Raw genomic sequence first — 25,038 nt, 5'->3', positions numbered from 1 at the left:
GCATCGTCACTGGTTCGGATGATAAGACTATTCAGCTGTGGGATGCAGTGACGAGGAATCGCGTCGGTGAGCCCTTGCGGGGGCACACTTCCTCGGTCACCTCGGTCTCGTTCTCGCCGGACAGCACTCGTATCGTCACTGGATCGGCGGATAAGACTGTTCGGCTGTGGGATGCTGTGACAGGGCAGCCAGTTGGTGAGCCTTTGCGGGGGCACACCGATTCAGTTAATTCCGTCTCGTTCTCGCCGGATGGCACTCGCATTGTCACTGGTTCAAGGGATGAGACTGTTCGGCTGTGGGATGCAGGGACGAGGAAGCCATTCGGTGATCCCTTGCGGGGACACACTGATTCAGTTAATTCGGTCTCGTTCTCGCCGGACGGCGCTCGCATCGTCACTGGTTCGGCAGATAAGACCGTTCGGTTGTGGGATGCTGTGACAGGGAAGCCAGTCGGTGCGCCCTTGCGGGGGCACACTGATTCAGTTAATTCCGTCTCGTTCTCGCCGGACGGTACTCATATCGTCACTGGTTCTGCAGATAAGACTGTTAGGCTGTGGCGTGCAGGGACGACGCAGCCATCGCTACAGTGCGCTGAGTCAGATCATCCAGCATCCTCAGATGAACACTGCACAATCGAGGCCACCATTCCCATGACATTGAACACTCATGACAATCACTTCATTTGCTTCTCGTCCAGCTCTATCCATGCGCTCCGAGACACCTCTGAGCTAACGGGGGGAGCATCCCATGGCGACCGCACTTCGACCCCCTTTTTCCTGAATAGTGACAGTGGGTGGGTAGTAGGGCCCGAGCGTCGGCTGTTATTATGGGTACCACCCGCTTCCCGACGCCTATTTTATAGCCCTGGGACTGTATTAGTGATACCCAGAGGAGGTCCTGAGCTTGATTTGAGCCGCATGGCACATGGACAACACTGGCAAAAGTGCCGCGAGGAGTGAGTCTCTCCAAAGCCCTTTCCATTCCTCGCAACTACTAAAATCAAAATTTGCAGACCTTGATACCAACGATGACCGCAGCAATGGATCTATTGTGGAGATTTCAGATACAATTTAGATGTGACCTGTTGTGCAGTGGATCATACTTTGTATTCTATTCTATGCGCAGCATCTAGTCCGAGATTAGGATTGTCCATGCGAACGACGTGAGCTGATTGTATGGCCGCCGCATCGTGATGCCAGTCTGCTTTGTGAGAGCATGTAACGACGGACAAGGCATGCTGATTCCATCAGAGATGCGGTTGCGCGCGCGCTGTGAATTGTGTTAGCATTGGTACTTCCTCATAGCGGACAGAGAAGCTGAAAAGAAAGACGTCGTTGTTGCGGTCATCCGTGGTCGTTCAAGCTTTCAAGTTCCCGAGTACATTCAAAGCGGGCTAAAAATAGGGTGGGACAAGATATGTAGTTCATTGCAAGTGTTCATACGGTACAGCATGCAATCGCGATATCCACGACAAAGGAGAGCATCATGAAAACGATAAGTGTGAAGATGTTGTGAGCTGTGAGGTACGAAGACACAGCTGGAGGAAAAAGTATTGGGCAAGAACAAGCGAACAGGAGATGAAATTGAGGCAATACAAAGGATAAGAGCTAACATGAGAAGTCCTGGTACGATAGATGACATCAAATTGAAATTGGCAGGGTGTTGCCCCTCCCCACGATTACATGATTTTAAAGGTGAATCGGACCAGAACGGCTTTCAATCATCCAAAGGCATTGCGCTGCTATGGACGACTGTTAACTTGCATAGTGATGACACACGCTAGCAAGCAAGGAGCTTACACCTTGACAGCCTTGGAAATGTGGAGCGGGGCACCCCCGGTGAGGGAGTGGGTTGACAGCATTATAGTAGAGCCCCCCGGGTGTTGTCTTATCATAGCAGGCCCACTGTGCCAGAACGGCCCTTAACCAAGAATCAAAACGCTGCTACGGAGGGCAGAGATAATCACTGGGATGGCTATGAGATACACCTTAAACCCCGAAGCTTAGGTCAAAAGTATCAAGAACGTTGCGTTGTTTGCATGATATGCAAAGAAGGAAGTTCAAGAACGATGGGAAGAAAAACATTCCAGCATCTAGCAAAGACGAAAGATCAAGAACGATGCAAGGAAACATTCCAGCTGCTGGCGCAACCGAGAAAAATGCTACTTGACGACCACCTTCTTCGAATAATACTCCACCACATACCTCTTCCCATCTGGCTGTAAAGCGTCCCAGCTAAACATCCGAACGTGTTCCGACGACCACACTGCATCTGCCTCCGCGATCACAGGTCCACGACCTCTGACATCCAACCAGCCTATCGCCTTCGTGTTCATCGTGAGCATATCTTCTTCGTCAGACTCGGTCGCCTGTGGATTCAGGAAACTCCATTGCGGAGCTCTTGCAGCACGCACTCGCGCTTGGATGAATCTCCTCAACGCCGGAGCAGTGAAGCGATCACAATTCAGTAATCGCAACTTTGTCATCCTGGGCGCCATATAGCATTCTTCCTCCGAGGTGCTCTTGAAAGGCCTAGTCATAACGTCGAAAAACTCGTCATCAACGCCAGCACAGTTGTCAAGGGTGAGACTGCTCCCATTCCAATGACGGAGCATGTTGATGAAATTTTTGGACACGTCCATATTCTCGAACGTAAGATAGTCGGTAAAGCAGACACGAAAGAGAGCGTTGACTTTACAGTCTGTGATTATTGTGGACGAGAGACGGGCTCTGATGAGGACTGCAAAAAAAATCTTGAGAACATTGCCGTCGTCTAGTTTCTCGAACGCGAGAGTTTGTAAACCGTTGAGTGAAAATGTAGCCCCTGCCAAAGTGCCTTGGTTTGTATCAAAGTGAACATCACAGAGAGTGAGATCATCGAGCACGGGAAGCTGGCTGAGGGTTCGGAGTGTCTGCCACAGGGAGAGCCCCTTTGCGTTTGCGCCTGAAGGACGGTAACGTGAGATGTTAACGGATGTAATTTTTGACATGAGAGCGGTTTGGGCTGGTTTTTGCAGCAAGCCATCCTGGAGGCAGCGACCACTGAGGTCGAGCGTATCTAAGACTGGCGCAACGAGAGGTCCATGAGAAGGGCGTGTTCGCGTAGAGTCTCCATCGTCGATGGCGCTTGCCAGCTTAAGGCTCTGCAACAGTTCGGCAGGTCCATCAAGGTCGGTAAACAAGAAAGGAAGTGTGGCGCTATGCAACACCGAGATGTGCAGACGACGGATGCGGTTCAAATGCGGCCGAAGCAATGCTCTGATGTTCTGGGCGCGCTGACACTCGACCTCATCAGGAGTGTCATGATCAATGACGCTGCGCGTGATTGTGATGTCAAGCGGAAGCGAACGCGACCACCGCAGGCATGCTCGAATTGCAGAAACATCGGTAGGATTTTTGTCCACAGTGACTGTCATCCGAGTCCAAAACTCGGGAACAGTCGCTACAACATCACACCAACGAGAACAAACTGCAGCAATAGCAAAAGGAAACAATGCAGGGGAAAGGGATTCCTCGTGTGTCCAGTCTTCACACACGACATCAGAGTAGAATGATTCGCGCTGCAGGGATATGTTATCTGCGTATACCAGGTGAAAGATCCTCAGGAGAATCTCGGTAGGGAGGTCGGTGGCTGGAGTGCGAGTTTTCAGGCCTAAATCCAAGAACAGAGAGCAGCTGCGCGCGATAATGGCAGTCGAAAAAGCAGACACGGCACTTTCCTGACTGATTGATGCGTCCTAGGTCCAGTATACGTATGAGATTAGTGTATCACTGAAGAATAATAAAATATGCTCACCATCACTTCAAAAGTAGTGCGGTCACAAGAACCGAAATATATTGGTCGACTCGGACTCGGAGGTGCAGGTTGTCACGGTGTCGCACTCGTTTGTTCGTTTCGAAGTCCGCTGCCTCTGCGCAGGCATTCAGCATGGCATCATTGGCATGCTATTATAGTTAGTCGGGTACTACTTACAGTCGTCTGCACACAGTCGTTTGTGGGCAATTTTATGGCCGGGAGTAGCAAAACTTTAAAGCATGTTTCTGAGACAGACTGTATTGATGCCAGGGGTCATGTAGTAAGTTCCATGGAGGAGCCACACAAAACAAATCGACGGGACCAGCGGCGGTGTGACAACGGCGAGGACCTTAATTAGTAATTAGTAGTTACATAATTCAACGCGCAGTAATTGACAACACTGCTTTACCCCACAAGTTCAAGTTCAACGTTCAACATTCAATGTTGAACGCTGCTCTAAGCCCAAATCTCTCAGTGATCGCCACAACAATAATGATGTCAAGCAATCTACAAGCTATGGACATGCACTTCAGGCCAAATCATTTGTTGAGCGCACACAGGTGCCTAACGAAGGAATCGCGGAAGGAATTAATATCTCTGTTTATAATGACTCAAGAAACGACATGCTTCAGTAAGACGTCTCAATGGATCTTACGCACTTATATCGAAATACAGACACGAGGCTTTTGTAATTGGGGTGTTGACCACGGCATCATGATAACGGTCCCAAAGCTCGACTCACCAAACATCTATCAATTTCCACTTGTCCCCCGCTGAAGCCCATCACACTATACAGCTCCACTACATACTCCTCATGCCATTTGTCGCAGTAGGATCAAGCTTGCAGCTCACTGCAGATGAAGCAAAAGCACTGAAGTCTTTGCCGGTAGCAACACAAGTTGAATCTCTTATCATACAAACTTCATTTCATCACTAACATGTACTCAAGATCATCGCAAAGAAGGCTTTACAGGGATCCACCACAGATCTGTTAAGGCTGGTTGATTTTGTTTCAACCCCCAAATCTTCCCGTTTTTCCTGCTTGGTGCCCATCTTTCACGCGACGCTTAAATCAATTCAAGTACCAAACTACATCAATCCTAAGACTATTCCTACCATCAGTACGCGCGAAGTGGGCTCTCATGGGACTGCTGAAGGTTTCTACGGTCACCTCTTCAGCTTTTGATGGCGAGGACGACGCCGTGACAAAGTATATTGTGAGGAGGTGGGATGAAGTATACCCGTGGATGCGGTTCTTCGCTCGAAATTGCCTCCCCCCTCCTTATGATGTCTCAGTTACTCCTCCACGCCCAGATCTTTGCAGTGTCTTCGACGCTGTAAAATTGTGCGTCACTCCGCTTTCATTAATCTGCACCAAATCGGAAGAAGGGCGTCACTTGCTCCGTTCTTCTGTTTCTGTCCAGCACTTTGTCGCGCAGTTATGGATATTGGTTGGAAATCTTAGGGGAGATGTACTCCCAGGCGACCCCGGAACTACAACTGATGGCCTTGTTTCGATGCTCCGGGCATCTTTTCCGCTAACAAACCAAGTTTGCGTATCTGAATCTGAAGATCCAGACAAAATCACCCTTCCATTATCGAATTATATATATGCTGCCGGAGGGGTGAAGCCCGTTGTCTTCACCCTCCTCAGATACATCCGTCGGATCACCAGAGATGTTACTGCAGTAGAAGAACCTCGATCGTGGACGACGTGCAATCGGAGCGTACAACAACTTCATTTCTATACGGTTGGTCTCCACTATTCCTTCCAGTTTATCCAGACTATCAGTCGCCAAGATGCTTCATGCCGTGCGCAACTTATCCGCCAAGGTTCGATTCGTACGGTGGTGGATGCAATTACGCAGATCTTACCGAGGATCTTAGTGCAAAAAAACAAGGAATTGGATTTTCATCCAGAGATGGGACTCGCGGGTAGGCAGAACGTTCTGTGGTCGGGGTACTCGTACATCGCATCCGCTATTCGCGATGCAGATGACGGAGTAGCAGCCGTATGCCAGGCAATCGATGCTGGCCTCCTTCAAACGCTGGAAAAGGGGGTTGTTTGCCCGCCTCACGCCAGCGGTTGCGATCACCCAGCCCGTGGCCGCTTGGGTGACATAGAGTTGCTCTTCCTTCTCGCCACATTTTTCATATACCACAGGGTCGTTGAATCTATTTCCCGACACTGGTTTCGCGTGTCAAGTGCTCCTATGGAAAAACGAGAGATACGCGACAAAGGGTTGGGGGTTGCTCTCGAACTCGTCTTGACATCTACTATCCATGCTATGGACCATCGCAGTGTAGAACCTATAAACTTCCATGAATACAGGTGCAGTGGTCCAGGAGTACGTTGATCATCTCTAATTGCATTATGTGGATACTGATGTGTGCTAGTGTCCGATGTGCACATTCAAGTTTGTCAGTAAAAAGCGTCGGTGCTCAGGCTGCTTGGTATCGATCTATTGCTCGGAGAAATGCCAAAGGACCGCTTGGCGCAATGGACACAAGAAGTGGTGTCAAGTTCTGAGGTGCACCGTTGGTGAGTTTCTTCTGTCCTCGCCTCATACTTCCAAATCGAATTGCCAACAGGGCCGTGGGGATCACGCGATATCCGTACGAGCCTTCAAGTTATTGCAGGCTTCGAAACCAGTGAGATCTCGGGAATGGCCAAAGACGTGGACACACGCGTTCGTGAAGCACAGCAGCAGTTCCCTGCATTCAGTCATAAACTCGTTCTCATGCTCGACCTGAGTGTGTACCCGCCGGAGATTCATGTACTCCCCGTGCACAAGGTTGAGCAATTCCCTGGGGAAGACCCCATATGGCTGGAGATCGCTGACGAGATTCGCGCACGAAGCGACTCGCCACCGAAAGGATATATGTTCTCGGTGGTCAAGGTCCACCTGGGGAAATCGAAGTTTACGCTGTTCAGCCCGAGCACAGCGTTGCGTATGGCATTTGAGGGCCAGTATTTTTCTGATGATGAGGTGTGTGATTCTATGGATGAAAATGAAGTCGACGATTCGAACACGCTAGGCGACCAGCACTTGGATTATAATTTAGAATCATTGGATGACAAGTGCTACAATGTTTGACGGCCCTTGTGCTGTATGTGTATTGGCCTTCGTTGACTATGCATACCCTTGCTTTACTCTGTACAGGACACATACAATACGAATTTTGTAGGTTAATGGTTGAATCGATCGTTCTGCGCTTTACTCGATTCCAGACATTGTATCCAGGCGACGTCCTGCATGTCCATGGTTAAGCGTCTTCCCTAGTCTGCATACGACAAACAAGTACAGAGGTAACATTAGTTGTGACTGAATTCTAGCCCGTCTTTCCACAATTCCAGGATATCTTCGTCAGGTACCATGGCTTGTTCCAGTGCCTCACAACGGTACGCCCGATTATGTACTTCGTCATCAAGACTTCATCACTATGAACCTTACATTGACTCTGTATATCAATCGATCACTGACCTGTGGTTTATACCATTACGAAGGCCTATGCCACGCAGACGGTTGCAGGACGTGTGCCACCGTATGCAGGAAGTATGTCACGGTCATGGTATTGCAAGTCATGTCCGTTCAGTAGTCACTTCAACTCATCTTTAGCTAACTCCTTATTTCCCTGCTCAACACCCATGCACCCACCCATGCCACGCCCTCACCCCATGCCCTTGTGACCTCCTCGCCTCGGACCTATACTCCTAAACATCATCAACCACCAAACTTGACTCGAGAAGCATCAACGCATGCGGGCCAAGATCACATATCATGAGGACCTGACTACGTTCTGGTTTGGTCGTTTCTGACATACGTACGCAACACTCGCTGTACGTGGTATCCTCCCGACGTGACAGACGTAACTATTCGTGCACAATGTAAGTTCGCATCATCTCTCAGCCCCGTCAATGATTTGTTTTTGCGATGCTGATATATTACTCATACGCGTGTCTTGCAGCTATGTACCTTAGATCGCAGGCGGGTTGTTTTCTCTGCAGACCTTGTAGATGGTGGTGCACATCACTTCGCAGAACACGTGAAGAAGGAAGGTATCCACATAACCAAGACAAGTATCATGCTTGGTGTTGGCGAGACAGAAGAGCAGGTCATAGATGTTTTACGAGGTGGGCTGAAGCGCATTCGTATCAGGACTGTAAATGCTGAATCATCGTTTAGAACTTCGCAAAATTAATGTCGATGTTGTGGCCTTTGGGCAGAGTGACGACACATGAAGGTTGACCCTAGGGTGAAGAATCTCGTCACACGGGAAGCGTCTACAAGTTATGCCCAGACAAGTGACATGATCGTGTTTACGATATTGTCTTTCCACGAGCGGATCCCGTTTACTGTCATTCTGATCCGACTATTGTCAGTATACATTACTATAAGTATCTAAGGATTATCCAGCATGTTTGGGCTGCGAGCTATAATGATGATATTCAAGTGACATACTGGATGAGCTCAAGATGACAGTCTTATCTCAGACTCCTTACCTGGAATTCCTAGTCGAACGTGCAGGTCGCGGTAGTCAATGCACAGATATATCTACGGTAAATCTACATTCAAAAATACTAGAGACAAATATTTAGCTGAATAGGTATTCAAGGCGTACACTAGTTAGGGGAAAGTATGGACCTCACTCTACCTCCTTCCTCAATTCGCAACATGGTCAGTCTCGAGCTGCTCCAATTGCGGTGGGGAAGTCCAACAGACACATTCCTCGAACGTCGTACTGACATGTACACAATTATCGTTGGCATGCGTATCCCAAATGCTGATGATAAAACGTGGCACGATAATTAATGGCGCGGTATCCTTATACAATAGTACGAGCTTCAGCACCACTATCTGTGCAGTACATGTATTAGAGCAGATCTCTCTAGATTCACAGGAGATCATACCGAAGGGCGGGCCCACAATATCGCCATGATGATTTGACTTGCCAGATTCCTGGCGTGATCCGATGAATACTAAGAAACACGACAAACGAAGGGGAACTTACAGGACAAAGTATATGACATGATACCGGACGATCATTACTATGTAGGTGCTAGGCTTCAATCTAAGTTCCTTTCGTTCTTTCAGGTGCTTCCCGAGGACGGCCATAGCAAGGACAACCAGGAGAATGTCATAGCATATGATGGGGATGGAAGCATATATCGCAGGCATAGGCCCGATGTGGTGGGTAGCCGTGCAGTACTTCACATTTGGAGTTATTATTACTTCTTGCACTATGCAACTGGGCATCAGCTTGCAAAGAATTCAACGAAAATAGAAATTCACCTGACATCGCTGAGCGTCGACTCCATAAAAAGGCATCCATTGATATATAGAGTGCGATGACAGGTAGGAACAACCCCAGTAGAACATAAAGTATGATCTTGGATTGGTTGTATAGGACGTAAAGACGCCAGATGAGAACAACTGCAAACGCAAAATCGGTAAGCGCAAAGGTGCGAGAACGTATGGATGACTTACCTTCCGCCAAGCAAAAATATAGAGAAAAACCCCATTGCATGAACAGAAGCATACCATAACCTATTTCAATTTCATGATGAGCAACTTTGAGCTAGTTTCGGCTGAATACGATAGGCTCACAACTAAACAAAAGGTCAGCGGCAGATCAGACCTAGCTGTAAAACGAACTTTTGACGTACGGCTGAATCTGGGTCAATCAAGAACTCTCTAAAGAAAGAATCGATACACTCACTGTTTCAGGTATATAAATTAGACCTCCCCCTAGCGCTAGTTAGTTAATGACGACTCAGTCTGTAGCACGCCACGTACAGACGGCGCAAATCCTAGAAATCAGCGTCAACATACAATGTACCATCTGAAGAATACAACCACTGCGACATACATTGCAAGGGCAATACCAAAATATCGAACCTGACATAGCAACAAAAATGGGAAACCAGGAAGCACTTCAGCAGAGTGGAGCTCACAACAAGGTATAAATATGCCATCACAGACCACTGTCTTTCCTGCATAACAGTCAGTCCTGGATCTTCGCATCATTGGGGTTAAGCTCTAACCCAAACAAACGTGACCTGCGATAATATGATCATGAGTACTCGACGATAATGAAACGACCCCCTCGTTACCTCTTTCTCGAACTGAAGCACTGGATAATATTACGCTCAGTCGCACTGCAAGGTTCATGAAAGCTACTGACTGTATTCATAGGTTATCAGGGTAATGATTACAACTGGAAACCGACGAATTTCAGTACGATGGTTCGTTTCCAACAAAGCTGACGAACCTGCTGTGTTGTTATTCCAGTCAAGAGCATAAATAGATTCTTTTAGTCCCGACATGAAACTGTGCAGATCAAATGTCGAATTCAAAGAGTGAGGGATGGGCTGCTAATCACCAGCGTACAATACTTATATGGCACATCGGAATCTCGTTAACTTGTAAGGGTTGTGAACTTGTGGGCGGTGGCGTCCTAATGAAAATTGTACGACATTAATGTACCAAGTTGCGGCACTACATTTTTTTCATTTGATGTCAGGAATCACTGTCCTCGATAATTCGCTACCAATGGAAAGTCCCAACGGAAGGGTCGTAAGTATATCACACGGCTGCCAGTGACAACTTCAAGTTGAAGGGTCACCCTGCGTTCCCGGTGGCTGTGACTGCTTCTTGGGCAAGATTCTGCCTTTGTTAGGTAGCATGGCGGTAAAGTTATCTACCCTGACATGAGAACATCAAATGAAGTGCTATCACCATCCATATAACCTTGACCAGCAAGTCAAGTGCATGATTTAAGGTCGAACGTCGAAATAAGCGAAGGGTTTGCATTGGACCTTAACATGTTGACGTCTGTACGGCAAAGTAATCTCTTGCATAGACATGGTTACATGATGTCTTTGAGGAAGACAACCGCGATCGGCTATCTTACATTTACCTTTGAGAATATGACTATTTGCGGAACAGAAATGACAGCAAGGTGGGAGTGGAGAGCAGGGACGATGGGAGTGGCACTAGAAGAGGGTAGGGTCATGAGTTATAGTATGAGTCCTCTGAAAAAAATTTATACTGTGTTGCACTATCGAATATGGACCTTGGCATCGCAAAAATTGCTCAACTGCCAAGATATTACCAAGTACTGTTGACATTGTGCGCTACAACTCTTGACATGGACAGGTCACTAGGAATCAAGTACTCACCATCTAGTCATGTCATAACCAATATCCTGACCTAGATGAACGTCCGTGTCTGTATTTACATCGTCAATGAGACCTACCCGTGTTCGGTTTTCATCGAAGTCTTTTGTTTGGTACCCTTTGGCACTTTGGGCCTTGGCACTTCCGCAAGAACAGGCGATACATACACGAAGCTTGTTCATGCATGATCGAGCTGTGTTGTACGCAGCTGCCTGTAAGTATATCGACCACATTCCTTCTCCGCATCACTACGTCTTATTTTCTCTCTTTCCTACCTTCAACCCATCTGATCAAAATGCCCTCTTCGCGGGTCAAGGATCTCATCAAGGACTTCGATCTGGCCAAAGTATTCACTGTTCGATCGAGGCGCCCATACGAAACAGACGCACGCAACGCAGTTCGCCAACTGCCCACCATGGAGGCGATGACTATCTCTGTAGACATCACTAACGACTTTCGCTTTGTTTCACCTCTCCATTCTAATCTATCGCCAAGAGAGCCGGGTCCCGAAGTCTCCACCAATGCATCTTTCACCGGATGCACCTGGGGCGAACCCTCTCGCATGGCTTTCAACGTGGTTTAGACATTTTCACCCGTTGTACAGGCCGGTGCAGATCCTATTCACCTACGGAGCGATGGGCGCAATACCAAGCGGTTACATACTAGTGAGTAAGCATTATGGGTAAATCATCTAAGCGCACGCTCATCGAACGAATTCCAGAGGTGCTTGTCCCTTTCCGACAGCTATCCATTTACGAGGGTCAGCCAAATTCTGACCGAAACTTCAAGACTTGGACACTCAACACTGCACGGGAGGTCTTCGCACCGTGCCTTGCAGTCTGGGTTGTTTTTAAACACTTCCGTGAACTGCGGTAACTACCAACGAGATGGTCCATTCGAGACTGTATTACCGGTGTTATTAAAAACTCGCTTTTTTGTAGTGCGAGCTCGATATTTTCATGTGATCAGATTTTTCGCTGACATGCGTATCAGCTGGGTTTGCAGCCGCTTCCTGTCTCAACCCCACCTCGCTGTCTTTGGTACGTGACTCTGATCGCCTTTTGCAGGATCTATGGTATCGGCCTTGGGGCCTTCCTTCAACTTTCCACTCAACAACCCCTCATCCTTTGTGTTTGGTATGAAACAATTGCTTTGCGGGAACGCGTATGCGTATCAATTGGTAATAGTGTACTACCTCAGTACTCAGTAATGAGTGCACTCGTTAAGTATAATCTATCGATTCGGTGTTTCGGTGAGAGACGTTTGAACAGAATTTGATGCTGCATTGCAACTTTTCCCGAACACGATGGTGGCTGAGCGTAAGGCAAACTTAATCTAAAAAAGCGCACAGTAGGGAGAAAATTATCGAGTGGAAGACCTCATGACTGACGCGGAGACCACCAAAGCAAAGTCCGCAACGACTTCATATATATGTATTCGTCCGATACAGCACCAATGGTGACCTGAGGCGCAGACAGGTTGGCATTACATCCGGGGACAGGCGGAGGGGAATGATTGGTCCCCAGAGATTAGCGAGCTCCTCTCAATCAAAGGACCACCATTGTTGGATGATGCAACTAGGTACATGACCAACATAACATCATCGTGCCTTCTTGATTTCAATGGTTCAGAGAAATCAAGAAGGCACAATGATGTCGTTGCTGACATGCAAGCACACGCGGACCATTTTCCCCCAAGAACGTATCGCTTTGCGAAAAAGTATCTCTGGACGCACTGTTGGTGAGATCGTCACTCCCCTGGTAGGATTCCAACCTCTCCAACTGATTCTCCGTTTCTTGTCTACTGGCACGAATCATGTCATCGTTATATGCGCCCACTTTATCGACTAGTGCTAAAGCGTGCAAGACCGCGTGAACGTGAAGTCGATGACACACTCCGCCGTCGAGCTTCCCGGCGCTGTCTTCTTCCAGATTGTGGTCCGAGTATTGTGGTTGACGAAGTAGGACCGAGTGAGCGGTGAGACGTGCCACTCGCATGCAGGAATGATATTTCCTATGCTAGACCATGAGTGCCTCATTCCTAACTGTACTTTCTTCACTCATCTAGTCGACCTCTGGCAAAGTCCACGTGCATATTGTCTTGACGTCGTGCTTGGCCATCCAACACCTTGAACTTTTGTCACAGAGGAAGCACTAGGTTGAGCTGGTCGGTGGGCATCAGAGTCGAACGTCGAGCTATGCTAACCTTGACAAAATGTGGTGCTGTGCATAGTCCACTGTGGAACCTGGGTGGCGGACCTCTTGACTTGTCGATGAGCAATAGACGGCGGCAAGGCTTCTCACTCCATTTTGAAAGGAGCTTGGCTCGATGGTTTCGTGCAGTAGGACGCTAAGCGCTAATTGATGAAGTCTTCTGTGCTTGTGTGCAGTGCCACTGTGCACGCTTAGCCAGGGACGTTCGATTTGCTGCGGAAAGAGCCGAGAAGAAATAGTCATGTAAATTTGAAACTCTTTACCTATAACTACGCGGTGTCGCGGTAGCACACTTGGAGGAGCTGTGATATTTCAACGTTTCAACTTTAAGATCTTAAATCTGATCGATATCATCGGTGGCCAGCGTGATCGCCGCATGTCATTCTAGAACTACCGTGATGTATTGAAGCACACACATATACTGCGAGGCTTGTGCATGCACGATTGGGCTGTGTTGTAGTGCACAGCTGCCTGTTAAGTATCTCGACTCCTTCGTTCCCCTACGTCTCGTATTCCCTCTTATCCATTCTCTTACCCATCTGATTAAAATGTCCTCTTCACGAGTCAAGCTAGTCAAGAATTACATCAAGGGTTTCATCAAGGATTTCGATCTGGGCAAAGTATTTGCAGTTCGATCGAGGCGCCCCGCAAAGAACAGACACACGCAACCTAACTCAACAATCACCCACCATGAAGGCGATGACACCATCTCTGCTGATATCCCTAGTGGCTCTTCCGTTCCTTCACTCACTCTCCATTCGAATTCATCACCACCAGTGCACCCTGGTTCTCTGGCCATTCCCTCCACCGGATCCTCTCGGGGCGATTCCTCTGCCCGCAAAGCATCTGACATGGCTCAGACATTTTTGCCCTCTGTCAAGGCCATTGCAGATGCAATTCCACTTGCTGGTGCTCCGATCAAAGCCACTATTGGTGGATTATTAGAAATCTTTCAAGTCATGGATGTGAGAGTTGTGTCGTCACGAGGACATTCTTGAATTTTAATGCTATCGCAGAGACATGGTCAGAATAAGGAGTCTGGCATTACGACTCGATCGACTACGTCTCGATTTATACTACGCCCCACGTGCCCGAGATCATCGTGAACGATCCCGGAGGGAAATTCTTATTGGGTATACTCCTTGTTGATGTTTGAATTCACCTGACATTGAATGCCACTTAGCATGCTGCTAGACACCTCAGCCACATTGACAGAGTTGCGTAAACGTTCTCTCGCATACCCATCCGTCACACAAGATATCGCTGGGTGCTTTACGAAAATCGACCGTTATCTGGCGGATTATTTGGTTGTGTTATATCTACTCTCTGAAGATTGTTCGTATTCGCTCATACTCTGCTCATTAGTTGTCGTCCCAAATGCAAAGCGGAGGTGACGTCCACGAAGTGTTGACAATTCTGCAGAGGCAGCAGGAAATCCTGATGAGAATTGAAAGCGCGTTCTTCCCTGGGCAGCCCTCTGTGGGGCCGGTCGTGACACTTGGCTTTGTGACGCTGGTAGATGCAACAGGCCGCTTACATCCAATACCGATGGACGTCTGCGACTCATTTGAGGTAAGCCTCGCCATAAAATCTATCTTGGAGAAGCTTACTCATGCAATTGTCTTTAGCGATTCAACGAGATGCTCCAACTTCTATTAAAACACGACTCGGTCGAGGCTCGAATTCAGAGATGGTATATGGAGCAAGGACAGTATGATTTGTGCATGGACGACGACAAACAAGTAACCCAACTAACAAGCTATCAATGGCCAAGTATTGAAGCAGGCACGAAGATCATTATGAGGGTTGTCATCGAACAGCAGACACCATCATACTCTGAAGTTTCCTACCGATGTCCCTTTTGCGGCGATGTGAATCGCCTTGACATTGGGCCTGTTATATATTCGCTTGAACGGCAGGCTGGATGCTCGATTGATTGGTTAGTGTGTTTATTTTCCCTTTCTGGGTCCTGAGTCCTGACAGTACCTAACATCTGGTAGTCGAAAATGCAAACAACGATTTCATGTCTCCCGCGGGTACTCCAGTACAAAGCGGAGCACGCGACCCTCTAACACCGACTCCAACCACACTACCGACACAGACAGGCGCCCGATTCGCGACGTGAATGGAGTTTCCGGGAGCATGCTCTCCCGCCTGAAACGGTTCTTTGGTCTTGTATATTTGTTGTCATTATCCGTGGAGACATATTCATCTCACTCTGAGTGACAGGTTGGCCGCGTACCGATCGACCAAGCACATCTTGTTCATGACATTCCCGCAAGCCAGACCCCCATTGCCAGCCTCCTCAATGAACATCACCCTACTTCTGACGTAGAAATGCGCCTGATTCGCAACTTTCACGTCCAGCAAACGATCTCCGACGATATTAGGGTTCTCTGCATCCAACCAAGTGATATCCTCAAATACACCAGCTACCCAACCGCCTCAGGTGGTATTGGAGATGTTTACAAGTGTATATGGAACCGTGGTGCGAGTTCGGATGATGTATTTCATACACTCGGTTTTTCTACACGTCCTGACTCTGACTTCAGGTGGCGGTTAAAGCCTCACAATTCCCAAATCTGAGTGATCATGAATGTGTCAGAATCAACAAGGTATACTGGGGTACAGTCTGAAGGCTGCATATCTGAACTTCGAATTACAGGAGCTTGACCGTGAGATCTATATATGGACCCCGTTGAAGCATCAATATGTATTGCCCCTACATGGCATTGTCGAGCAATTCGGCTCATTTCGAGCATTAGTTTCCCCCTGGATGCCGAACGGGACTTTGAACTCTTACCTTAATACGCATGAAACCCTCTCGATGATGGATAGGCTTCGCCTCGTGAGTTCTATCTACGAAGCCAAGTACCAGCACTTACCACATTTTCAATAGCTTAAACAAATCGCCGAGGGGCTCCAATATCGTGAGTGATGGATTGACTATGCAAGCGACCGACATAACTGATTTCTATGTTTCGGTAGTCCACGACAAAGACGTGATACACAGTGACCTCACCAACGTAAGTTCACATATGCCATGCAACCAGAATCTTCTCATCTTTATTGTAGAATAATATTCTGGTTGCTGCCGACGGTTCCCCTCGTCTTGCAGATTTCGCCATCTCGAATATCATGGTGCAATCCAAACCTGCCTTTGAATACCACACCGGTGCACTACGTTGGGTCGCTCCAGAGCTCCTCGATCCCCCGGAAGATCAACCCATACTATGCACAACCAAATCTACCGACATATATTCTCTCGGCGGTATCATGCTTCAGGTCAGTCTCTCGTTGGCTTGCTAGTGACACTAACATCCCCCGCGTGCAGGTCCTATATGGGAAACAGCCTTACTGGTGGTTGAAGAGCGCCATACACGTTATTTCTGCTAAGTTTAGACACGTAGAGCCCATCGACTCCTCCATCGAGATCCAACCCAATCACCTGGATTTCATGCGGCGGTGTTGGTCAATGGAGAGCGAGGTTCGCCCATCAGTAGAAGAGGTATTAAATTACCTTCAGGATGCACTATCGAATGAGACTTCGTCTATATAAGGTCTTGGTTTTCAAGCGATCCTCTGTCCTGTCTTTATGTCGACTTCGGCTGTGCGTTCTGTTATATATGATGTCGCTTCCGTCCCGTGTGACTTTCTAAGTGCCACATCATGCCCCCACCCATTGTTACCCTGACTTCCAAAAGCACTTCAAGACGCATGGCGTGCTTGTAGTGAAGACCGTACGGCGTTAACGGAGATGCCCATGCTGTCAAGCCACACATTCATGCGCACCATCCACCTATCGGCAAGTACTGCCTAGTATCTACTCGTGTATGGTGTGCTCACATTCTATGTATCAGGTGCTTTTGTCATCGCGAGAGTCTCATATCCATCCCCTACTCGCTTCGTCACCCACACAACTGTATATATACCTACTCCGGCTGCCACATACACGTCCGCTTATAATCACAGCTGTCTTCTTCTACGCCACCCTGGTCCCTGTCCGCCATGCGCCGTAACCGTCCGAAATGGATGCTTGTATGCACGCCAAGTCTCAACCGTCCACTGGTCTTCCTTGGTATCTTCAAACTCATCACCAGCGTTTCCTGTAGTGTCACTTGTAGTTAGACCTTGTTATGCGGTGTAATGGGCACGGACTGCAAGGGAAACCAAGGCCAAACCTCTATAGCGGGAGGCTGCGGCTCTATCTGTCGAGGACCGACTACGACAAGCCGCAGGACTACCGACTACGAGCCAGGACTCCTGCTACTGCGCCAGAACCCCTGGCACTCCCTGTGACCTGCGCCAGATCTCCCCACTACAGCGGGAATCCTCAGCATACATGCGTTGAGGTTTGCCACCCCGGTGAGGGAGTCACGATAGCCTGAGATGTGGGGGTATTCTATACCGATGCTTGTCATTCTTGTCCAATTAACTTCACTCCTACAGAGAGATGGGTTACATACCAGTGGGTAAGCATTATGGGCGAATCATCTAAGTGCATATGCTCATCAAACAAATTCCAGAGGTGCTTGTCCTTCCCGACACCTATCAATCTACGAGGGTCGACCAAATTCTGACCGACACTTCAAGGCTTGGACGCTCAACACTGCACGGGAGGTCCCCGCACTGTGCCATGCAGTCTGGGCTATGTTCAAACACTTCCGTGAACTGCAATAACGATCGACAGGATTGTGCATTCGGGACTGCATTAATAGTGTTATTGAAAATACGTTCACTTTACTTGGTAGCATGAGCTCAATATTTCACGTGCCCAGATTTTTCGCTGACATTCCACATCAGCTAGATTTGCAGCCGCTTCCTGTTTCGACCTCGCCTCGCTGCCTTCGATATATGACTGATATCTGCATCTGACCATCTTCTGCAAGATCTATGGTATCGGTCTTCTTTGGGTTTCCCTTCGACTTTTCACTCGACACCAGCGGGTTGGATTGTGTTGCAGAGTGCTACAGAGTGCTCTGTAGCACTCTCTAGTGAATTATGTTTTCCCGATGGACGCCCTTTGCGTTCGGTATGAAATAATTGCTTTGCAGGAACGCGTATATGTATTAGTTGGCAATAGTATGTAGTACTCAGTACTCAGTGATGAGCGCATTCGTCGAGCAGAATCTATCGATTCGGTGTTGTAATACTACTTTGCTCAAACACGATGGTGACTGAGCGTAGGAAAAACTTGATTCAAAAAAGTGCACGGGAGAAGGAAATATTATCGGTGAAGGATCTCATGCATCAGATGCATCATGACTGACGCGAAGATCAAGGCAAAATCCGCGGCAAGCTTACTTCATGCATACATATACCTTTGCATTATACAGCACTAGCAATCTGAAGCGCTGACAAGTTGACATTGCAGCTGGGGACTCCCGGACAGGCAGAGGGGAATGGTTAGTCCCCAGAAAAGAACGAGCTCCTCCCTATCAATCAACCGCCGTTGTTGGATTATGAACCTTATGAAGCGAAGGCGATATGTGTGATGTCCCTGGACCACCATGACGACATCGTTGTTCCCTCTTCATCAGGAAAAACCTCCCTCTCTAGTTAGAACAAATTTTCGAAAGTTTCGCTAATTAGATAGATTTGACGATTCGCGTTGCGGCCGTGTCCCGCTCTTAGCGAGTCAGTGATCTCGTGTTCTGATCTGCTTACCCGACGCTGATGGTGCAACAGCAATGTCTTTCTCTCAGGAAGTGCGTGATCTTGTGTTTTGACCTGCTTACTCAATGCTGATGGTGCTGCAACTGTGTCTCGCTCTCAGCGAGTGCGTGCTGCCATCTTTTTGACCTGCTTACCCGGTACTGATGTGTTATGGCCACGCCCTGCCCTCAGAAAGTGCATATTCTCGTCTCTTGACCTGCTGACCTGATGCTGGTGGTGCCATGGCTGTGCCCCGCTCTCAGGAAGTGCGTGATCTCGTCTTTTGAACTGTTTACCTGATGCTGATGGTTCAATGGAAATGTCTTGCTCTCAGGAAGTGCGTGATTTCGTATTTTGACCTGCTTACCCGATTACCACGCTGATGGTGCTGCAACTGTGTCCCGCTCTCAGGAAGTGCGTGATCTGATGTTTTGACCTGCTTACCTGATGCTGATGGTAGCACAAACGTGTCCCACTCTCAGCAAGTGGTGTTGCTATCTTTTAACCTGCTTACCCGATGTTGATGGTGCCGCGGCTGTGTCCTGCCCTAGTGGGTAAGTGATCTCATGTTTGACCTGCTTACCCATCACTGATGGTGCCACGACCGTGTCCCGCTCTCAGGAAGTGCGGGACTTCATGTTCTGACCTGCTTACCCATCGCTGATGGTGCCACGACCGTGTCCCGCTCTCAGGAAGTGCGGGACTTCGTGTTCTGACCTGCTTACCCGTCTCTGATGGTGCCATGGCCATGTACCGCTCTCAGAATGTGCGTGAACTTGTCTTTTGAGCTGCTCGCTCGATGTTGATGCCCTGACAAAGTCCTACCTTGTCAATGAGGAAGCGCGTGATGTCAATGCTGATGGTGCTTCAGTGACGGCCTATTCCCCTGGGGTATGTGATGACATCTGTTGAAATGTTTACTGTTTTTGGACCTTGACGCCGCCAGAACGAGTTTTTTTGGCAATGGCCCAACAATATCCCCTCAATCAAGTCACGTTTCACCCTCACGCGGTATGTGATGTTATCTTTCCAGGTTAAGAGCCAAATCTGACTTTTCACTGCGCTGTCAGATGCCGTGTGCTTTCATATCAATCTATCTTACAGCATGTCTTTGAGTTGATTGCGAGTAGCAGAAAATGGGTATCACCGCTTCGAGGAGATCGAGTAAGATAGTAATGATGATTACGATGGGGAGGATGGAGCGGAAGGCTCAGATGATGTGCTTCCAGCCGACGATGGGGAGGATCATGAGACAAATTATCATGGCGAGCTTTGAATATGGCATGATATTCCTACCTCCTGTACAACTGCGGACTCGGATTCATATGCTTTGATATCAGAATGTTTTTCAGGTGAACCTGGTGTGTTCAAGCTCAAGGTTGCTCTACGATTCAGAAATGTGCGGAAGGCGCTGCTGTGCTTCATGTTTTTTTTGCCGCCATCTCTAACCACTCAATTTTCCATCCCGAGCAGTAGCTTCAGACATCTAAACATTTCACATTAGAAGTTGTGTCTCATGAGAGCTGCACATATGCCTCCGAGTCGACCGAATTATGTCACACCAGACTGATGTATGCAATGCACGTACTGGCATCAAGATATGCAAAGTATATCATATTGGTGCATGAATTCTGGCGCTTTTTGCCGATGTGCCAAGTGGGTAGCGATATCGAGTGAGTCGCACATTAATTTGGACCCGCCAGCCTTCGTCGACCTACCGTTACATTTCACGGATTATTCAGAGCCATCATCCTATTTCCCGCATAAACTTGCAGTAGATGCTGCGAATATTGATATCAATTAACAGCCAAGTCACTTGAACATACCTCCCGCAAATATTAGACTGGGTTCCACTCACATCATTGTTTCTGCCCACTTGCATTGACCAATGCTGTTGTGGGACGACGTCAACGGGCAGTTCGAATAAAATCCGCATCCACGGTTCGAGACCATCATATCACAGGAGTATATCAAAACCTGAACCGAGGATAAGGAACCATGCCCAGTACTTGCGTTGTCTTCCTATCTTTCTCTCAACGAGGCTCAGTGTGGTAAGTTTCTTGCAGTGAAAATGAAGAGTGATCGGAATACGTCAAATTTATCCGTGTCGTGACTCTGATAACAATTTTGGTGACAAAAGAATAGCGCACTGGAGTCAAGCGGAGTCATTTTTAATCGACCGGTCCTGGAGGAGCCGTTCAAGATGATGCAGGCTGACTCAGCAATGCTGATTCGCTGATAAATCCATGTTTCGCGTGTACTCAAGCAGCATAGAGCCCTCATACCAATACCACTCGCATGGAAACATCCTCACCTGGAACAATTATCCAACATCAACCTGAGAACCAAGTACTCGGTTCAGCAAATCTGAGCTCAAACCCGAGCAGAAACCATCGTAGCAATCGTCCCAGAACTCGCGTTCCTCCAACGAATCCAGTCAGTTCTGATGTCGTAGTTGCTCCGGTGACAAGTAGTACAAGCAGCAGACAGCCTCGCCAAAACTTTAATCAGAACCGATCTCATGATCACAAACAGGGAAGCTCAAATCCGCGTAGACCACCTGGCGCCTCTCAGACCATTGGCTCTAGCCCTGTTGCAGGTGAAACAGGTGATGGAAATACACGGCCAAGGAAGAATCGCCCTTCAAGACGTCCTCAGGGAGTCACCACCGCGAATGAACCCAACACCACTGATTCTCAACCCCAGTCGCAGTCGAAGCGCCCATCCCGGCGTTCCAAATTTAATTCGTCACTTTCTGAATCGATACCATTTACTAGTGACTCAAAACCTAAAGTCGAAGTCCATCCCTCACCGCAAGCTTCTTCGCTGCCTAAGAAAGCCAAGCCTCCGAGACCCAAGGCGCCTCTCGCTGATGACCTCACTTCGACTCTTACTCACGCCCTCAGCACCCATCCTTATCCTGACTGCCCAATCTGCTTCAACCCCATTCGTCCAGAACAGCATACTTGGTCCTGCTCTACTTCAGATCCCTCCGAAAACCTCCAATGCTGTTGGACTACATTCCACCTGAAGTGCATTCGGGCTTGGGCTTCCAAAAGCGTTAAGGACCTTCAAGATGCATGGCGCGCTCGTGGCGAGGAACGTACTGGCGAATGGAGGTGTCCCGGCTGTCAAGCCAAACGTGAATCTGTACCATCCAGCTACCGGCAAGTGTTACTTATCTACTTTTATATTGCGTACTTACACATCTTGTCGTCAGGTGCTTTTTGTCATCGCATTACAGATCCATCCCCTACTCGCCTCGTCACCCCGCACAGTTGTGCATATCCCTGCTCCCGCGTACGTCCTTCTGCTTGCGGTCACGGCTGTCCTCTCGCCTGCCACCCTGGTCCCTGTCCACCGTGCGCCGTTACCGTCCGAAAGGGCTGTTGGTGTGGACGTCAAGTCTCAACGGTCCGTTGTTCTTCCCTGGCATCGCCAAACTCAACCTACTGGCGTCTCCTGTGGTGTCATTTGTAGTAAGCCCTTGTCGTGCGGGAATCCCCAGCATACATGTACTCAGGTTTGCCATCCCGGCGAGTGCAAGCCCTGCGTCGTGGCTGAAATCGTCGCGTGTTATTGTGGGAAAGAGGAGAAAGAAGTCCCGTGCGGCGACAGGAAAGATTGGGCGATTGTATGCGCTGTTGAGGGAGAGGTTGGCTGGGAGGGCCGCTATGAATGCGATGGTGTGTGTGGTAGGCAAGTATTTTTTCATCTTCGTCTTGCTTATTGCCTATGGTGCATGTTTGACGGAGGGTCGTGCATGATGCAGCGCACGTAATCAGATTGTCTCTTTACTCTAACGTGTCTCGTGCAACCAATAAAGGATGTGCCATCCATTCCAGATAATTATGCTGACGTTCCTTTCACAGACCTTTTGCATGCGGAGTGCACACCTGCGAGAAAGGATGTCATCCCCCGTCATTCACACCTCCAAGATGCCCGCTTGATCCATCCATCATGCAAACCTGCGCCTGCGGCAGGCTCGCTCTCCCTACTGTCGAACAACACGATCGCTATATCCACGGACCAGAATCAATACCCACTCCCAAATACGACGCTAGTGGCAAAGAAATTGCGTATTTCCTTGGACCCCGCATATCCTGTACTGTTCCTGTCCCTACATGCAAGCAACAGTGCATCAAAATCTTGCCCGACTGCTCGCATCAATGCGGGGTAAGCTGTCATACTGGCCCCTGCCCACCATGCACCGAGCTCATAGAGCGCACATGTCGATGCGGAGCGACGAAGAAGATGATCAAGTGCGGCGAAATCATCGAAACCAGCGAAGGTAACGAAGCCGGGGATGTCCTTTGCGATCGAGCATGCATAGCCCTTCGCATATGCGGGCGTCACCAATGCAACCGCATCTGCTGCCCTCTCGCGTCTCTTTCTGCTGCACAAAGAGGAAAGGGCAAGAAACGCGCAGGATTGCTGGACGAGCTTGGTGCTGACGAAGGCGGACTGCACGAGTGCGACCTACCATGTGGGAAGATGTTGAGCTGTGGAAACCACCGGTGCGAGCGAAAGGACCATCGAGGCGCATGTGGGGTGTGTCTGCAGAGCGTTTATGAAGATGTAAGCAGTTTTTTCCTATTTACCATCGTTGTGTTTTGGCCTGACGTTCAAATAGCTCATATGCCCGTGTGGTCGGACGGCTTTGGAGCCCCCAATTCCATGTGGTACGATGATGACTTGTAATTATCCGTGCGCAAGGCCTTCACCACCGTGTGGCCATTCGCGCGTCCCTCATGCATGTCATGAGGGCGTTATCATCGCTGGTGCGGACCCAAGCCAGCCAGTGGAGGCATCTCCTTGCCCACCGTGTCCGTTCCTCACAAGCAAACAGTGTGCTTGCGGAAAGAAGATGGTAGATAATGTCAGGTGTGCGCAGGAGCGGGTGAGTTGTGGTACTGTGTGCGGAAAGTGAGTTTTGTGTTTGTCTGATAGTGATTGTATTGAATAACATTAATTTTCCTTCACAGATCGCTAGCATGCGGTTTTCATCATTGCGAACGCCTGTGCCACGCAGACGATTGTGGGACGTGTACCGCTGTATGTGGCAAGTCTCGCAAATCATGGTAAGTTCTACATCTTCCATTCCCCCTCTTCAGCTGATATACATTTCTCCTTTAATCTAGCTTGCCAGCACAACACCCATGCACCCAAACATGCCACGCCCCAGCAGCATGCCCTGAAACCGAAGCCTGCCTCACGCTCGTCACCCTTACCTGTCCCTGCGGCCTCCTCCGTTCCTCTGTCCCATGCTCCCAAGCAAACTCAGCCGCCCAGCTCAAATGCACTGGCGAATGCGCGATCAAGAAACGCAATGCGAGACTTGCAGATGCCCTTGGCATCAGCCCTGAGAAACGCGAGGGTTTACAGGCCAAGGTCACTTATAATGATGACCTAGTGACTTTTGCGAAGGCGAACAGTAAGTTTGTGGGGTTAGTGGAGAAGACGTTTGCAGAGTGAGTGGTGGTTTTCACAATTACCTGATGGGCATTCTCACATCATCTTCGTTCTAGTTTCATTACTTCTGATAAACGCACACAAGTCCTGCCGCACATGCCTCCTGAACGACGTAAATTCGTGCATGATGTGAGTTCATATTGTTTCTCCCAGTTTTTGAAACATTGTTTTCTGTAATACTAATATATTAACCGCGCATAGCTCGCATCTATCTACCGCATGGATACACAAATGGTTGATCAAGAACCTCACCGAAGCGTACAGCTCATCCGGCGTGTCGACACGCGCATCCCGACACCACTTTTATCTGCATCTCTCTCATCTGCATCCCCATCATCTGCAGTCCTAGGCAAACTCGGTGATTTGCGAGCCCCGAAAGCTGTGTCGGGCGTGACAAGTGGAAGTGGAGTATGGGCCAAACCCCAACCAAAGGTTGCAGAAGCAGGCGGGAAGTGGACAGCAGTCGTCTCGCGCCCTGGGTCCGGGAGTTCTTCGCCTGCGCCTGGTGCATCCTCGAGCTCGGGAGGGACCCAAATTGGTACTGCTACTTTGAGTTTGAAGCCGAGTGTTGGGGCGTGGGTGTCGTCTTCTGTGCAGCGCGCGAGGGAGGCAGCAAGTCCAGACATGGATGAGGAGGAAGAAGCGGTGCCAGATGATTGGGAGGATGATTTGTAGAGTCAGTTGGGAGCTTGACACATCCTAGCGATGATGGGAAACATTAAC

At 48.8% G+C, this 25,038-nt stretch overlaps 11 protein-coding genes across 11 annotated transcripts; 9 read left to right on the top strand and 2 right to left on the bottom strand.

Annotated features, from left to right (window-relative positions):
• Positions 1-155: 155 nt before the first annotated feature.
• Positions 156-1,179, top strand: BJ212DRAFT_1434576 (uncharacterized protein). The gene is made up of 2 exons (XM_041337717.1): positions 156-955; positions 1,013-1,179. The coding sequence occupies exons 1-2, from the start codon at positions 651-653 to the stop codon at positions 1,017-1,019; spliced, it is 312 nt and encodes a 103-aa protein (XP_041190277.1). The 5' UTR covers positions 156-650; the 3' UTR covers positions 1,020-1,179.
• Positions 1,180-1,901: 722 nt separating this feature from the next.
• BJ212DRAFT_497036 (uncharacterized protein) lies at positions 1,902-3,881 on the bottom strand. The gene is made up of 2 exons (XM_041343340.1): positions 3,796-3,881; positions 1,902-3,736 (listed from the first exon to the last, which is right to left on the bottom strand). The coding sequence occupies exons 1-2, from the start codon at positions 3,796-3,798 to the stop codon at positions 2,162-2,164; spliced, it is 1,578 nt and encodes a 525-aa protein (XP_041190276.1). The 5' UTR covers positions 3,799-3,881; the 3' UTR covers positions 1,902-2,161.
• A 303-nt stretch (positions 3,882-4,184) lies between these two features.
• Positions 4,185-4,780, top strand: BJ212DRAFT_497021 (uncharacterized protein). Its single transcript, XM_041343338.1, has 2 exons — positions 4,185-4,693; positions 4,745-4,780. Exon 1 carries the CDS (start codon positions 4,237-4,239, stop codon positions 4,570-4,572), a length of 336 nt encoding a protein of 111 aa, XP_041190275.1. The 5' UTR covers positions 4,185-4,236; the 3' UTR covers positions 4,573-4,693; positions 4,745-4,780.
• Positions 4,713-6,250, top strand: BJ212DRAFT_497032 (uncharacterized protein). The gene has a single exon (XM_041343339.1). The coding sequence runs from the start codon at positions 4,938-4,940 to the stop codon at positions 6,150-6,152; it is 1,215 nt and encodes a 404-aa protein (XP_041190274.1). The 5' UTR covers positions 4,713-4,937; the 3' UTR covers positions 6,153-6,250.
• Positions 6,251-7,191: 941 nt separating this feature from the next.
• Positions 7,192-7,912, top strand: BJ212DRAFT_1373614 (uncharacterized protein). Its single transcript, XM_041336371.1, has 3 exons — positions 7,192-7,382; positions 7,547-7,684; positions 7,765-7,912. Exons 1-2 carry the CDS (start codon positions 7,240-7,242, stop codon positions 7,587-7,589), a joined length of 186 nt encoding a protein of 61 aa, XP_041190273.1. The 5' UTR covers positions 7,192-7,239; the 3' UTR covers positions 7,590-7,684; positions 7,765-7,912.
• Positions 7,913-8,459: 547 nt separating this feature from the next.
• On the bottom strand, positions 8,460-10,123 carry BJ212DRAFT_1579031 (uncharacterized protein; the record flags this gene model as incomplete). The annotated part of the gene is made up of 14 exons (XM_041342232.1): positions 8,460-8,654; positions 8,708-8,756; positions 8,809-9,037; positions 9,090-9,230; positions 9,285-9,344; positions 9,453-9,465; positions 9,517-9,545; positions 9,594-9,607; positions 9,667-9,695; positions 9,752-9,790; positions 9,842-9,856; positions 9,911-9,930; positions 9,982-10,014; positions 10,069-10,123. The coding sequence occupies 14 exons, from the start codon at positions 10,121-10,123 to the stop codon at positions 8,460-8,462; spliced, it is 921 nt and encodes a 306-aa protein (XP_041190272.1).
• Positions 10,124-11,270: 1,147 nt separating this feature from the next.
• On the top strand, positions 11,271-11,851 carry BJ212DRAFT_1483560 (uncharacterized protein; the record flags this gene model as incomplete). Its single annotated transcript, XM_041340634.1, has 3 exons — positions 11,271-11,549; positions 11,580-11,640; positions 11,697-11,851. 3 exons carry the CDS (start codon positions 11,271-11,273, stop codon positions 11,849-11,851), a joined length of 495 nt encoding a protein of 164 aa, XP_041190271.1.
• Positions 11,852-13,892: 2,041 nt separating this feature from the next.
• BJ212DRAFT_496945 (uncharacterized protein) lies at positions 13,893-15,597 on the top strand. The gene is made up of 5 exons (XM_041343337.1): positions 13,893-14,321; positions 14,372-14,495; positions 14,554-14,760; positions 14,817-15,127; positions 15,189-15,597. The coding sequence occupies exons 1-5, from the start codon at positions 14,209-14,211 to the stop codon at positions 15,412-15,414; spliced, it is 981 nt and encodes a 326-aa protein (XP_041190270.1). The 5' UTR covers positions 13,893-14,208; the 3' UTR covers positions 15,415-15,597.
• On the top strand, positions 15,468-17,576 carry BJ212DRAFT_1589283 (kinase-like domain-containing protein; the record flags this gene model as incomplete). Its single annotated transcript, XM_041342454.1, has 8 exons — positions 15,468-15,693; positions 15,741-15,803; positions 15,854-16,036; positions 16,088-16,118; positions 16,177-16,214; positions 16,264-16,473; positions 16,523-16,675; positions 17,313-17,576. Exons 1-8 carry the CDS (start codon positions 15,526-15,528, stop codon positions 17,574-17,576), a joined length of 1,110 nt encoding a protein of 369 aa, XP_041190269.1. The 5' UTR covers positions 15,468-15,525.
• Positions 17,577-18,911: 1,335 nt separating this feature from the next.
• BJ212DRAFT_1373586 (uncharacterized protein) lies at positions 18,912-20,197 on the top strand. Its single transcript, XM_041336370.1, has 7 exons — positions 18,912-18,964; positions 19,035-19,037; positions 19,326-19,397; positions 19,536-19,609; positions 19,663-19,734; positions 19,790-19,854; positions 19,914-20,197. The coding sequence occupies exons 3-7, from the start codon at positions 19,361-19,363 to the stop codon at positions 20,014-20,016; spliced, it is 351 nt and encodes a 116-aa protein (XP_041190268.1). The 5' UTR covers positions 18,912-18,964; positions 19,035-19,037; positions 19,326-19,360; the 3' UTR covers positions 20,017-20,197.
• A 944-nt stretch (positions 20,198-21,141) lies between these two features.
• On the top strand, positions 21,142-24,990 carry BJ212DRAFT_1448349 (uncharacterized protein; the record flags this gene model as incomplete). Its single annotated transcript, XM_041338531.1, has 11 exons — positions 21,142-21,590; positions 21,621-21,985; positions 22,064-22,257; positions 22,328-22,542; positions 22,716-23,394; positions 23,477-23,624; positions 23,646-23,769; positions 23,829-23,924; positions 23,985-24,314; positions 24,372-24,444; positions 24,517-24,990. The coding sequence occupies 11 exons, from the start codon at positions 21,142-21,144 to the stop codon at positions 24,988-24,990; spliced, it is 3,147 nt and encodes a 1,048-aa protein (XP_041190267.1).
• Between the last annotated feature and the right edge of the window lie 48 nt (positions 24,991-25,038).

This window comes from Suillus subaureus, assembly GCF_016647635.1.
Source record: "Suillus subaureus strain MN1 chromosome Unknown BJ212scaffold_28, whole genome shotgun sequence".
In the NCBI taxonomy this organism is placed as follows: Eukaryota; Fungi; Basidiomycota; class Agaricomycetes; order Boletales; family Suillaceae; genus Suillus; species Suillus subaureus.
This window is presented reverse-complemented; position numbering and strand designations above follow the sequence as displayed.

Bases quoted from the DNA above. Each gene is read 5' to 3' on its own strand.
- BJ212DRAFT_1434576 (XM_041337717.1), top strand. From the start codon at position 651: ATGACATTGAACACTCATGACAATCACTTCATTTGCTTCTCGTCCAGC.
- BJ212DRAFT_497021 (XM_041343338.1), top strand. From the start codon at position 4,237: ATGTTGAACGCTGCTCTAAGCCCAAATCTCTCAGTGATCGCCACAACA.
- BJ212DRAFT_497032 (XM_041343339.1), top strand. From the start codon at position 4,938: ATGGGACTGCTGAAGGTTTCTACGGTCACCTCTTCAGCTTTTGATGGC.
- BJ212DRAFT_1373614 (XM_041336371.1), top strand. From the start codon at position 7,240: ATGAACCTTACATTGACTCTGTATATCAATCGATCACTGACCTGTGGT. The intron at 7,383-7,546 runs GTCCGTTCAGTA...TGACTCGAGAAG, and splicing joins GTCATGGTATTGCAAGTCAT to CATCAACGCATGCGGGCCAA.
- BJ212DRAFT_496945 (XM_041343337.1), top strand. From the start codon at position 14,209: ATGGTCAGAATAAGGAGTCTGGCATTACGACTCGATCGACTACGTCTC. The intron at 14,322-14,371 runs GTATACTCCTTG...AATGCCACTTAG, and splicing joins CGGAGGGAAATTCTTATTGG to CATGCTGCTAGACACCTCAG. The intron at 14,761-14,816 runs GTAAGCCTCGCC...AATTGTCTTTAG, and splicing joins ACGTCTGCGACTCATTTGAG to CGATTCAACGAGATGCTCCA.
- BJ212DRAFT_1373586 (XM_041336370.1), top strand. From the start codon at position 19,361: ATGTTGATGGTGCCGCGGCTGTGTCCTGCCCTAGTGG. The intron at 19,398-19,535 runs GTAAGTGATCTC...TCCCGCTCTCAG, and splicing joins GCTGTGTCCTGCCCTAGTGG to GAAGTGCGGGACTTCGTGTT. The intron at 19,610-19,662 runs GTGCGTGAACTT...GCCCTGACAAAG, and splicing joins CCATGTACCGCTCTCAGAAT to TCCTACCTTGTCAATGAGGA.